This window comes from Galeopterus variegatus, unplaced genomic scaffold (assembly GCF_000696425.1).
Source record: "Galeopterus variegatus unplaced genomic scaffold, G_variegatus-3.0.2 Scaffold711, whole genome shotgun sequence".
NCBI lineage: Eukaryota > Metazoa > Chordata > Mammalia > Dermoptera > Cynocephalidae > Galeopterus > Galeopterus variegatus.
The window spans coordinates 189,567-203,544 of NW_007726822.1; the positions used below are offsets into that span (position 1 = coordinate 189,567).

Here is a 13,978-nt window from a genome sequence, read left to right on the forward strand (position 1 = left end):
CTCCGAGGCGGGGTGGGGGCGGGGCCGTCTGCGAGAGCCGCGGGCGAGGACGGGCCGCCGAGCAGCGGGACCCTCCCCTCCCCACACCCAGAGTCACCGCGAAGGAATGCGGGGCAGAGCCGGCTGGGGGGGAGGGCGACCTGCGCCCGCCAGGCCGCCTTTTGCATGGAGTTTGCAAGGGAAATGCGGCGCGCCACGGCCACAGCACGTCCCCAAACGCGACTTTATTGCTCGGGAGTGAGAGCGGGCCGGAGGGCCCTGCAGGCAGGTGTCGCTGTCCCGACCCCGCTCCCCGTCCAGTCCCCTCAGGACGGCTCCGCGCTTTGCTTCGGGTGCAATGTCTGCTGGGTCCCGGCGTCCTCGGGGGCCTCTCCTCAGCCTTGACCTTGTAAGAGCTGGGGTCTCTGCATCCCCAGCAGGCTTGCAGCCCTGTCTGGGAGGGATGGCCAGGCCTCACCCCGCTGGTCCAGCCCCTCCACCTGGGCTCAGAGAAGGTCCCCTGCATACCTGGGAATTCCTGGCCCCACTCTCTGAAGCCCATCCTCGCACCCACCTTCCGAGGCAGGGGTGCTGGTGATGGAGGTGCTGGTGATGGAGGCCCACAGCCTCAGGGGGTGACCTTGGGGGCTGGCCTGCGGGGAGCCCCAGCCCAGGACAGGAGCTTCTCGTGGATCTTCTGGCTGGTCCTCCCCGTTGCTGCCCAGAGATCCCAGATGGGTAGGGACAGGGTAGGTGTCCCTCACTCCCCAAAGCAGGGCCTGAGGCCTCTCCTCCTCTGCCCCGAGTCCTGGAGGTCCTGAGGGCTCAGGCTCTCTCCATTCCCACCACCAAGTCCACCTCCCACTCCTCTTCCCCTGTGCTCACCTCTGCCTGGGTCATCCTTAACCAGAAACTCATCCAGAGCCACCCAGCCACCTCCTGCGCACACCATAGGGGCACTTAGAGATGCCTGCACGGGCGCAGGAGAGTGGGGGCCAGGCCTTCCCGGTGGGGATGCTGGGGACAGCGCCCATGGCCCTGCCCTGCCACCAGGCCCACACTCACACCTGTTCACCCAGGCTCCCTCGGCCCTGGGCCAGCCTCTGGCCAGCTGTGTGCTTGTCCCCACTTGTGTCCTCCACACTGGCCATGCTGTGTGGCTGCTGCTGGCCATTGGGGAGCCCTGACCCCAACAGAGTGCTGAGGTCTGGTGTGGGCCCAACTTCCCCCAGGGAGCTGCCAGGATGACCATGTCCGTCCCCAGCCCTGCTCACCAGGTGTCAGGATCCTGGCCACCAAGTCTTGCCGGGAAGCTCAGCTGGCAGCCCTCCCCCAGGGAGCTGCCAGGATGACCATGTCCGTCCCCAGCCCTGCTCACCAGGTGTCAGGACCCTGGCCACCAAGTCTTGCCGGGAAGCTCAGCTGGCAGCCGGAGTGCACCCTGAAGCTGTTTCCTCCTCTAGCCCAGACATCACAGGTAGCGTCCCCACCAGGCCACGAAATCCTTGTGTGTGCAGCCCCTTGCTGTGAGAAGGAGGTGTGAGGCTGGCCGTGCTGCACCTCTCTCGTGTGCCTGGGTGGGCAGTGCCTGTCTGTCCCCAGCTCCGGGTACGGGCAGGCTGCCCCCACTGGTCCTTGTCCTCCCAGCTCCTCTCCCTGGGCTCCGACTTCCTGAAACTCCAGCTCCCTGTGGTGGCCTCTGCCCACTGTGGCCGCCCCCAGTCAGGGCCCCTCAGAGCGAGCACAGTCTCTTCCTCCAGCCCCCAGGCCTGGGCCTGTACCATGTACAAGGCAGGGAGGGGCCTCAGGGAATTGGGGAGGAGTGGGGGGTGTCAGGAGGCAAATGAGATGGGTCCCCATGCCCAGTACTGCCCACTGCTATGCCTGCTGTCACTGCCTGAAGCTGGTGCCCTGCCTCTGCTGGCCCCTGGCACCAGAGCCTCTCAGCAGCTGTGCCCAGCCCTGCAGGACCCACACCTCCCCCCACCTTCCCCGTGCAGGTCAGAGGGGCTCTCAGCAAGTATGATCCAAGAGGAGGGATCTCAGGGCATCCGAGAGCAGTGTCACCATCCTGACCCTGGGCTGGTCCACAAAGTCACTATGCAGGATGGAGCCTCTGGCCACAGGCACCCCCTTGGTCCCACTGGGCGCAGCCTGGCCCAGCCTTCCAGGAAGTGCGAGTGGCTCCCCCATAAAGCGGCCCATGTGCAGCAGCATGTCCTCCAGGGTGCATGGCCTAGAGAGGAGGTGTGGCAGGCTCAGGCAGGCTGGAGGGTCCGGTGGGGAACGAGCTGGGGGCAGAGCCCAGTGGCAGACTGCCCACTCCATCAAGGAGCCGGATGCAGCAGCCCCGCGGCCCAGCAGCTCCATCAGCAGGCGCAGATGGCAGGTGCCCTCGCAGGCCGCCCCTCCTCACAGGGCTGGGGACTTCCACAGCAAAGACACTGCCTGAGCTGTTACCCCCAAAACTCCCATGAGAATTCCTGACATCAGAGGAGCCTCGTACTCTGTTGTTCCCAGGGGGGAAGGGCCCAAGTGGGGCCTGATCCTGCTGCTTCTGGGCCCCTCAGCCCCCCACATCCTGCATCCCCCTGCTCCACACCCACCACCCTGTGCCTCACACTGAACCTTCCGTCAGAAAGGGGACTGTGCCGCCAGCTGGCCCAGTCCCCTCGGAATGCAGCATTATTTGGAGACAGGGTCTTTGCAGATGTGATTAGTTGAGACAAGGTCGCACTGGAGAAGGGGAGCCCTAATCCAATATGACCGGTGTCCTTATAGAAAGGGGGCATTTGGACACCCACAGACACGCAGAGAGAGGAGCCGAGGAGAGAGGCCTGGAACAGATCCCTTCCCCACAGCCCTGCCCACATCTCAACCTCAGACCTGCGGCCTTGAGAGCTGTGAGTCAACAGTTTCTCTGCGTCTGAACCGCCCAGTCAGTGGTGGTGGTTGGTTTCGAGAGCCCCAGGACACTAATGCAGTCCCCAAGCGTGAGAAAAAGCCTGCAGAGCAAGCGAGGAAGGGGATCTGGAGCTGCAGGGCGGGAGGCAAACCTCAGGACTGCCCCGGTGAACCCAGCTTCTCCCGTGGTACAGAAGCGGGGGAGGAAGAGAAGAGGGGGGTAGGGGAGGGGGAGGGGCAGAGCCGGGCAGAGCTGGGCAGAAGCCACTCTGGGCCTAGAGATGGCTTTTAGTGCAGGAGAGGAGGCCTCCACCTGTACCTCAGAATGACATTTCTTTCTGTCTTGCTCCACATACATGCACCGTGCCTTCTTTCCAGTTGCTGCATGGATGGAAGTCATAAATAGCAACACCGTGATCTGAACTAGGAAGTCTACCTGATAAGAAAACGGGCAGGACGTGTCCAGACACCTTGGCCCTATGTGCTCCCACAGCAGTGCAGTCTGAGGTGCGGTCCTAGGCTGGCCACATTCACCTGGGCCTGCCTGGGCCTCCAGCTGACGCCCCTGGGAGAGCAGAGGGGCTGTGTCTGGGGACTTGAGGTTGTTGGAAGGGTGGGCTGAGCTAGGACGGAGCCACCAGAAGCCCTTTCCTTCCTCCCCTGCGGAGCCCTCCTCACCTCCGGGTGTCCTCTGGCCGGGCCTCTCCCACCAGCAGACGGCAACTCCAGCCCCGGGGCCCCCAAGTCGCCCAGTTTCTCCATGGTCCCCCTTTCCTCCCAAGCAACTCTGGGGTGACCCCCTCCCTCCTGCCAATCTTCCAGGCACCTGCAAGGCGGGGGCCCAGCTGCCCTCAGGTTGGAACCTCTCCTCAATAGCTGCCCACTCTGCCCGGCCCCGCGTGGCCTTCAACCCAGTGTCCTGCTCCTGAGCTTCTGGCCAGCGCCCCCCGGGGGCTGCACCTCTGCCCTTAACACAGCTGGGGAGAGACAGCTGGGTGGAGAAGCTGTGGCAGGGGAGGAAGGAAAGGGGGGCAGAGCTGACCAGAAGGATTTCTGGTGGCAAATTCATGACTTGGCACCCACCATTCTAATCTCAAGACCACCTGAAGTCCCAGCCTGGTGACCAACACCGCCCCCATCCCACCCTGCCTGGATTCCTCTGCCTCAGGGCCCCTCAGCCACCTCCTGGGCCTGGCCCCACATGGTCTCTATGGTGACCCCTGTAGGTGGCCCTTTGGGGTACCTGGTGTTGGGTGCTGCTACTGGCCCAGATGCTATGGGTGCCCCTGCCTGGCCAGGGGCCTCTGCCAGCCCTGCCAGCCTCTTGAGCCACTCTCCCAGCTGGGCCAGCCAGACACTCAGCTAAGGGAGGGAACCAGCACTGTCCCAGACAGCCCTGGCTGAGGCAGAAAGCCCTCAGCAACCCCTCTCAGCTTCCCTGCCCATGGGGCTGTGGGCTGCAGCCTCCTCAGAGGACACAGGGCAGGGTGGAGACCCCTCCTCTGGGGTGGGCACAAACACCGGCTCTTGATCCTTGAGCCCTTGATGCTCGGAACCTGCCCCCTCCTCCCGATCGAGCTGGACTGCCAGGCCTGGCTGGGGGTGAGGGCTCGGGGGACCCTGTCCTCAAGGCATGTAGCAGCTACTGCTGGACGCTGGCAGCGCCGTCCCCCGCCAGCCTCACCAGAAGCTGCTCCAGCGGCTGCCTCAGCAGCCAAGCTTGGTCTCCTGCAGCCCATGCAGAGGGCAGGGCCAGGGTCAGGGGTGTGGGGCATCAGAGGAGACCTCAAGGACTGGGGGCATATCCCCTGGGAAACAACACAGATGTCAGCACCAGGAAGGGCATGTGAGGGGCAGGGGAGGGCCTTTTCTGGGGGTCTCAAAATATAAGCGCTGAAGACACCTTGGCAGATCCTGTGAGCAGATCCGCCAGCCACTGGCCAGTCTCCAGGGTCCTCTCCAGGTACTCAGCCCACGCCACAGCCCCCTCACACACATGCTGTGGACACAGGGCGCTGAGCCCTGCATCAGCCCGCCAGCGCCCGCCCTGGGCCTGGGTCATACCTGCAGGCACCACATAGCCCGTTCCTGGCCTTCAGGCCCCAGCCGGCCCTGCCAGAGCTTAGCCAGGAGCTGCTCGCCTGGACTCAGCTGTGCCAGGAGAGCCTCACAGGCCATTTCAAAGCTCTGTGTCTCCAGGACGAGCTGCTCCAGGAGTCCCCACCTGGGGACCAAGATGGGGTGGTCAGCAACTCTCTCCCCCGTGCTTTTGCCCCCCACGCCCTCCATGGCCTTACCTGGCCTCTGCCTGCTGAACCAAGCAGTCCCCCTGTGCACACAGCTCTGCTGGGCTTTCTGCCTCCCAAAGGCTCAGCTCCACCTGTGGCACCCGATCCTGTAGCAGGCACCTGAGCAGCTGCCAGACACGGGGTCAGGGGCTAGGCACAGGGTGTTGGTGGCCCCTGCCCCGCCCTCCCACTGATGCTCCCGCAGGGGTCACTGCCATGTGGTCAGCAGCAGGTGTCTTTTGCCTCTGAGACTGCAATTGTCCCACCACCCAGGGGAGGGTCTGCCATGGCTCAGCACCCAGCAGGCATTGCTATGTGCCAGTGGCTTGACCTGAGGCTCAGAGGGGACTCGGGGGTCCCAAAGATGCCCCACCCGGCCCTGGCCCCCATGCCCTGTACCTCCTGCTCCTGCAGCTGGGTGGCAGCCACTGTGGCTTCAGGGGCTGGGACCCCTGTGAGGCCTGCAGCTCCTCATGCCATCCAGCCAGTGGCCCAGGGTGTCCAGGCGCCCCAGGGGCATCTGCCAGAGGTACACACTCAGTCCTGCCCTCCCCTACCCAGGCCTGTGCTGCCTCACCTGGGATGGCCACCCTCCTCGTGAGCCGGGCCCCCCCCCCCACCTCTGTCACCACCATCTCTGTCACCTCCATTTCTGTCACCTCTGTCTCCTCGATGGCACAGGGACCCTGCCAGGCCCAGGAGATCCCTGGTGGGAGCAGGCCCTGAGGCCCTGCTGGTGGGAAGGGGGCCCCTTGGGCTCTGGCTGGCCCCCTGGCTGCTCCCTCTTTCCCCCAGGCAGCCCAGCCTGAGGCTGGGTTTCCCATGGTGGATGCTGCACAGGGCAGCCTGAGGGGTGGCAGGCACGGGGCAGCCTGAGAGTTGGGCACGGGGCAGCCTGAGGGGCGGTGGGCATGGGGCAGCCCTGTGGGGGTGGATGGAGACACAAAATCAGATGAGGGGAGCCACCACCCACTGGGCACCCAGACACCCCTGTATGCAAGGCTGGTGTTGGGGTCACACCCCTGTACTCACCAAACTTCCTGTCTGGGGTCACCGCTGCTGGCCTGACCTGGGCAGGCTGGAGCAGGCCTGGGTGGTCACGGGGAGCCTGGAGCAGCTGGAGCTGGTGCCCACCTTAGACCACATCCCTAACCCTGCAGCTCGGCCCCAGCCCCAGCCGGCCACCATTTCCTGGGAAACCAGTGCCTCCGCCTCAGCCATGTAGGTGGGGGAGGGGTTGGGGAAGGGGCTTCAGGGCTGAAGCTTCTCACCCCTCCACCTCCATTCCCCATACAGCAGGGGGGCGGGCTGAATGGGGAGGTTTGAGGGAGCTCCCTCCCCACCCAGGCCCCGGCCAGCCCTGTGTGCTGCTGTGGGGCTGAGGCCCCATGCTGGTGACAGAAACAAGGGAGGCGCCGTGGGTGGCAGGTGCAGGCTGGCCTAGGGATGGTCTGGGGTCAGAGGAAATGGAGGCACACACTCCGGGGTGCTGGAGACCGCAGGTGGGTTCTCCCACCTCCTCCACAGCCAGGCAGACCCCAGGGACCCCTGGGCTGCATCCTCCCTGCCACCCATGTGACATTGATGGCCTCCGCATCTTCCTCCAACCGCCCCACCCTGGGCACGGCCCACCCAAGGCTTCTCGCCACCCCAGACTGGTCGGCTCTTGCTTTCAGGAACCTCCACGCCTGGGCCACACCTTCCCCACCTGGGCCTGGAATGAACCTGCCCCTCCTGCAGCCTGGAAGCCCCCCTCCCAACAGAGGGTGGGGCGCTCCCGGGCCCCGGGCGCCTGGGCGCTTGTGCTTCGGTGGGCAGCAGGCAGCATTGCGGGCACACCGTCTGCCCACCGCCGGCCCTTCGACACTGGCCTCCACTGAGCAGTGGGCGCTGTGGGCGAGTGGAGGGCTCTCCTGGTGCCTGCCGTGCTGGGCCCAGACCTTCCCCAGAGCCGTCCCCGCTGGTAAGGAGGGGTGGAGAGCCTGGGACCCGGCCTGCCCTGTGGACTGATACTGGCTGCCCCGGGGGTCCCTGGGGCCTGAAGCCAGCCCCACCTTTCCTCCTGCACCTGCGTGTGACCACCTGGGCTTGTCCTTGCCAGCTCCCCTTCTTCGTGGGGCTTTTGCGGGGTTTATGTTGCTGTTGCCTTGGGAACTTTCCATCGGAAAGTGCTGGGCGGGGTGGGCGAGCAGACAGGCTGGGGCAGGCTGGCAGACACACTGTGGGTGGATGGGCGGTGGACGCCTCTCCCGGAGGGGCTTGTCTGTCCCACACCCTGGGTTGGCCCACCCTGCCCAGCCCGCGCCTGTTCTCAGCCCCCACCCCAGGCCCGGGGAGTGGGTGGGTCCCGGCGGGGAGCCTCAGTGGGCTGGAAGGGCATGTCCCAGCACAGGCCTACCCACTACTGGCTCCCGGACTGCGTCCCTTCACGTCCACCCAGCTGCCAGGACATCCTCACAGGGACCAGGGAGTTCCCAGCACTAACCACCACATCTGGCTTCTGGACCTTTGCCCAGGCAGTGTCCTCAGCCTGGAAGGCCCCTCTGCCCCTCTCCCCACTCATCCTTAGGCCTCTCATGGGGAACAGGGAATCCCGCCTCCTGATGGCTGGCCCATGGGTTGCCTCCCCACCGTGTAGGGCAAGGCAGAGCCTCCATGGAGCTGGCTAAGGGTCTCCGGCAAGCTCCAGCTTTTCCCATCCGGCATCTGGGCCAGGGTCCTGGGCTGAGCCCACTCCCCTGGACAGGAACAGTAACACATGCCCAGTGGGACCCTCCAGCACTCTTGCCACCTACCCCACCCCCAGGAGCACTGACAACCACTCTGGAGTTGCCAGGATGTCCAGCCGCTGGCAGCTCAGAGGGCCACGTGGTCCTCTTTCCACACAGTGGCTCCCCCATCGTGGTAGGTGAGTGACGCGGAGTGGGCGGTCAGGTGGGGAGGCCCCCAGGCTGTCCCCAGTCCTGCTCATCCACACAGTGCAGTGGGTGCTGGAGCCCACGCACACACCAGTGACCTGGGGCTCGTCCTTGGCACTGCTGCTGGGCCTTTGCACAGGCCATCTCTCCCCCAGGGCCTCCCTTCTCTATGTCTGCTCCTTGCACATTCAAGCTGGTGCCCTGGGCACCCGTCCAGGCCTGCGCCTGACCTAGTGACCCCACCAGGAGTAGGGACCAAGGCCTGCCCCACCCACACCACTCAGTCCTCAAGTGACCACAGTCCCCGCTGCACCAGGACGACGGCATGTGCACACACAGGCACACATGGTGAGGGCCTCACCGCCCACAGCTGGTGGGGTCTGAGCCTGAGTGTTGGTGCAGATGGACCCAGACTGGAGAGACACACGCAGGCAAAACCAGGCCTGAGGACACGGCCAATCAGCTCTCAGGGATCTGATGGTGGACACTCCGTGGCTCTTCTGATAGTGGCCAGTGGCCGGCTGGAGAGTGTGGATGGCTGGCCTTGGCAGGCAGTGTCCTGATGGGGTTGTGGAGCCAGGAGCACTGCCAAGGTCAGGGTGCCCACTGAGGTGAGGAGGATGAGGTGGCCAGGGAGGGTCGGGAGCTGGGTCGAAGGCACAGCAGCTCCCAGTCACGAGGCCTCCCCTCTCGGCCCTAGCCCCTGGAAGGTAGGCACTGGCGTGGGGCGGGTTCCGGGAGCGCTACTCAGGCAGAGACCTCAGTTGGCAGAGGCGTGCATTGGGGTGAGGTGACTTGTCACAGGATGCAAAGATCATGAATTAGCCCTGCGACAGCTTCTGCGCTCACCAGGACACACGTCTTTTGATAGCACAGCCCAGACGTTTGGAGGAACCTGAGTCCAAGGGACCCGCAGCCTGTCCCAGCTGGGTGGAGGGCTCCTGGGCCCCTCCCAGAGCTGGAGGTCCACGTGGCAGGTCCAAGGCTTTGGCCAGTAACCAGAAACCCAACTGAAACTGGTGAAAAAGATAAAAAATAAACAGGCAACCCTTGACCGGCAGCTCCGAGGAGCTGAGAGGGAGGCTGGTGCGGAGCCTGCGCTGCTCGGGGGGCAGAGTACAAGCCAACGTGGGGCCCACGAAGCCCGTGCGCCTCTCTCGGGAGTTCTAGAAAAGTCACATTGGCTCTCATTGGCTCTCACTGGCTCACCTGCTGTTATAGGTTGAATTGTGTCCCCTGAAAAGATATGCTCACGTCCTAATCCCAGTACCTGTGAATGTGACCTTATTTGGAAATAGGGTTTTCTGCCAATGTCATCAATTAAGATGATGTCATTAGGCTGGGCCCTGATCCAGCAGATGGGTGTCCTCACCAGAGAACGCTGCCGAGTGAAGACAGACGCGGGACACGGGGCTGGAGCCGCCCGGGGCTGGCAGCACAGCGCTGCCGGCTGGGAGAGGCAGGAGCACGCCTGCAGTTGCAGAGAGCACGTGCTGCTGACGTGCCGGGAACAAGTTTCTGCCATATAAAGCCACCGGTGTGTGGTCCTGTGTTATGGCGGCTCCAGGAGACTGATCCAGGCTGAACCCTCATGCATGAGGATTGGGGGGGGGACCCAGACAATGCCACAGGAAGTGGAATCTGCTCCAGAGTGTGACTGGGCTGCAGAAGGCGGGCAGTGTCCTGGGGAAGGTGTGACTGTGCCTCAGCAGATGCCAAAAGAGTCAAGCCCTGCCCCGTCCCCAGCCTGCCAGAGCAACTGAGACCTTCCACAGAGCCCCAGGAGAGAGGCAGCGGGCAGGCCCTCATCTGTGGCGTGGTTGCCCAAACACAAACGTACCTCAGTTACACAAACAGGACAGGTCACTTTCTCACACTCCTACATTTGTGGCCTGAGGTGGTGCTTGTTGTGCAGCTGAAGTTACAGAATCCAAGAGGCTTGAGTGGCTTCAGGGACAGAGGGCAGCTCCAGAGGCCGTTCTCTGGGTTCCTAATGGGTGAATGTGGCTGGAGCCACACCTGAGTAAATGTGACAGCCACAGAGGCACTGGTGTCCTGGCCCAGCTGTCACGGCCTGCATAACCCTCCCACCTCCACCCTGACTGCTGCGCTCCAGACTCGCTGGTCTCCGTGTCCAGGTGGCTTTGCATGTGCTGTTCCTTGAGCCTGGAGTGCTTCCCTTCACCTTTGCTGGATCCATCTCCAGTCTCTGGAGGGGGCTGTGTCCAAACAGGGCACCGAGGGTATCTCCAGCCCCACTGCCACAGTAGTCTCACTCCAGCAGACCCCGTGATGCTCTGTGAACTGCCAGGTAATGAGGGTGGCCTGGGCCACAGCATGACAGAGCCAGGGGAGGACAAGGGCCATGGCGAGATGCACATGTGCACTGGTGCCCATCCCAAGAAGTGCAAGTTGCTTCCGACTCTCTTTCTTGATGAGGGTGGAAAAGGACCCACCCTCAGGGCCCAGGCAGGGACGTGCCCATGTGGGATTTGGGATTCTGCATGGTATAATCTCAAGCCAAGGACCCACCTTAAGGCAAAGGAGGCGTAACAGCAGGCATGTGACATAGGCTCTGAGACAGCTGGAGCAGCCTCGTGGTCACAGCTGAGGTGCCAGCGTGGCAGTCACACACTGTGAGGCTGGGCACTGCCATCAAATGTGGGGTTTATATCTTGAACCGGTAACCACTACACTTGTACGTACAGTGCTCCATCCCCAACAGGTGGATTTGTGGCCGGGCCATGAAGGGGCCCCTTTGTCACCTCTGCCTGTGCCCCTCCTGCAACTCCAGGCTCTCCAGGTCCAGAGGTGCTGCTGTCCAGAGAGGCTGCTTCCTCCAGGGGGCACGGTCAGGGTTCCACTGGGCCTAAAGCTACAGATGCCACCCGGTTACTTTGGGCTCCACATGCCCCTGACCCCAGGAAGAGGTGGCATTGCTGCTGCTGGGTGGGGTGTGGAGGAGCACGCTTGGGACAGAGCATCCTGAGCTGGGAGTGCTGTGTGTGCCCGTGAACTGCAGATTCTGCATGCAGGGTGTGGGCTCTGGCAGCCGGGAACAGACCCAGTGTGCGCTGCAGCTGTGAGTGACCCACCTGGGCCTGGCTCAGATGCCTCTGTGGTCCCAGGAGGGGTCAACTGATGCTGGGCTCCCAGGAATGGGAATTCCGTTGTGATGTGACACCTGGCACCTGCAGGGAGTCACTGCACCACAGGGTCTGTTCCCAGGCCTGGAGCCTCCTACAGGGAGGGTGCCGGGTGCCCAGGAAGGCCATGCCTCCAGGTCCCCCTGCTGCCCCCTGAGGCCTCCCCTCCCAAGTGTTGCTGGAGGGCAGGCTGCTTGCTCCAGGCACTGTGCTGTCTCAGGCTCATTTTTGGTTACTGCCAGGGACAGACAGGGCACTCAGAAGTGGCCACAGCGGCCAGCCTCAGTGAGTGAGGACCCTGTGGTTGAGCCCCTGCAGGGCCTCCATCCCTGCCACCACGGCCACTGTGTTGGTGACCTCACTTAACAGTCCCAGGACATGCAAATCTTGTCCTCTTGCCCCCAGCCCCTCAGAGCCTCGCCACGCTGTGTCCACTCCAGCGGGGGCATTCTCACGCCCCTCTGGGCCCCTTCTCACCAGTCCTGTCCCCTCCCAGCACCTGCTGCCCATGGGCCTTCCTTGGAAACTGTGCACGGCTGGACACAGGGGACCCTGGGGTTGTTCTCCCAGCTGGGGCTGGCACACTGGGCAGGATCATCTGTAGGGTTGAAGTCCCCCCCCAGTACTCATCACCTGGCGGTAGGTGTGTGCCCCCAGGCCTCAGGTAGGGGGTGAGGTGGGGATGGCAGGAGCAGGTGTGCAGCGAGGCAGGCGTGCCCCTCTGGACCTGCTGGCGCCCGATGTGCCATTTTCTGTGTACGGTGGAGCATGTCTACACACGCCCAACTTTATGACCCATGAATCGATAACTCCCAGTCTCTGACAGGCAGCTGGGATGCCTCTCCCGGCTTCCATGGCCATGCGGTTCACCTCTACCAGGGCCCAGGAGTAGGCCTTGGGCTGGTCCTCAAAAGGGAAGAGGGTGTGCTGAGACCCTCTGTGGGGCCCCATCAGATGGGCCGAGCCGAAGACGCAGCTTCTCCTGAGCTCAGGCCCGCTCGCTGTGGGCCCGCTCAGAAGAGTCAGCCGGGAGACGCTCAGCACGCCAGTGCTGCCCAGGGTTTGGCTGCCAGTAACCACGGCTCACATTCAGGAAGAGTTTATTCTGTCCCCTAAAATGAGTCAATGGCGGTCATTTGAGGCTGGTACGCTGCTCCTCAAGTCACTTGAGGCCCAGGCTCCACCCGTGTTTCTGATCTGCTGTCCTCAGCCTTCAATCCTCATGGTCAGAAGAAGGCTGCCGTGACTCCGCCGTCGCATCCACACACCAGATGTGAAGAGGGGAAAGCCCAGGAGTGAAAGGGAACCCGCTCCAGGTGTGAAATGGAGTAACGCCACAGGGGCTGTCACCTGTGACCCTAGCCGATTCTGGGATTTCCCCTCAGACAGCTGTACTCTCAGCAAAGATTTTATACGGGGTTATTTGGCACAGCCTGGCAGGCAAGGGCAGGGGATTAGAAATTACCAAAACAGGCATCAGTGGGCCGGTGAAGATGGCAGGGTTCATCCTCATCACCAAACCTGGCAGCGGTGGCAAAGGGAGACGCTCTCAGCACTGCTGCAGAGAGAGCTCCGGGTTATGCGACCTAAAAGGAAAAAGGGTCCCACACAGGCCGTACAGTCCCGCACTACGCTACTCTCTATGTAGGAAGCGGAGTGCATTAGTGTCCAGTGGCTGCCACAGCAGATTACCAGAAACTCGGTGCCTATAACAGAAATACGTTCTCTCACGGTTCTAGATGCCAAAAGTCCAAAGTGAAGGTGTTAGCTGGGCTGTGTTCCCTCCAGGGGCCCAGGGCAAATGCTCCACCTTTGCCAGATGCTGGTGGCACCATCTGCCCCCTGGTTGTGGTCGTATCTGTCCCACCAACGCCTTCCTTTCCATGCCACGTTCTCGTCTCCCTTCCAGGTGTCTTTTGCAGCAACATTTGGCACTGGATTCAAGCCCACCGGAATAACCCAGGATGATCTCATCTTGAGATCCTTAATCTAATTACATCTGCAAAGACCCTTTTTCTTTTCTTTTTTTTTTTAAGATGACCGGTAAGGGGACCTTAACCCCTGACTTGGTGTTGTCAGCACCACGCTCTCCCAAGTGAGCTAACCGGCCGTCCCTATATAGGGATCTGAACCTGTGGCCTTGGTGCCATCGGCACCACGCTCTCCCGAGTGAGCCACGGGCCAGCCCTTGCAAAGACCCTTTTTCTTTTCTTTTTTTTTTTAAGATGACCGGTAAGGGGACCTTAACCCCTGACTTGGTGTTGTCAGCACCACGCTCTCCCAAGTGAGCTAACCGGCCGTCCCTATATAGGGATCTGAACCTGTGGCCTTGGTGCCATCGGCACCACGCTCTCCCGAGTGAGCCACGGGCCAGCCCTTGCAAAGACCCTTTTTCCAAATAAGGCCACATTCCCAGGTACCAGGGATTACAACATAGACATATATTTTGAGGGTGACACATAATGACATGGGATCCAAGCAGGCTCTCTCTAAAATTCAATAGCCTGGGGGAAAGGTCTTGCGGTTAGAGGCTGACATTCTGTTTCTAAACAAAGAATTTGTGTAAGTTCTTGAAATTGTAAGATTTGCCACAGTGCAAAGCTCACTCCACAGGGAGACAATTTTTGCTTGTGTAACCTAAAGCCAATAGTGGTAACTTTTGTATTTTCCCACCAGTGAGAACGGGACAGCTCTGGTAGAGGGAGTCCCCCTCCCTTTTCCACACTTTGCATAAACTCTTTCT

The 13,978-nt window shown here is 62.3% G+C and overlaps 1 protein-coding gene across 1 annotated transcript; it reads right to left on the bottom strand.

Annotated features, from left to right (window-relative positions):
* Positions 1-209: 209 nt before the first annotated feature.
* On the bottom strand, positions 210-6,999 carry LOC103589657. The gene is given in 16 exon segments (XM_008571696.1): positions 210-696; positions 865-949; positions 1,047-1,162; positions 1,592-1,754; positions 2,056-2,215; positions 3,354-3,448; positions 3,710-3,887; positions 4,440-4,538; positions 4,590-4,616; positions 4,803-4,882; positions 4,948-5,107; positions 5,181-5,299; positions 5,571-5,616; positions 5,618-5,691; positions 5,792-5,901; positions 6,933-6,999. Coding segments are annotated over 16 exon segments (1,668 nt in total). The 3' UTR covers positions 210-607.
* Positions 7,000-13,978: the final 6,979 nt, after the last annotated feature.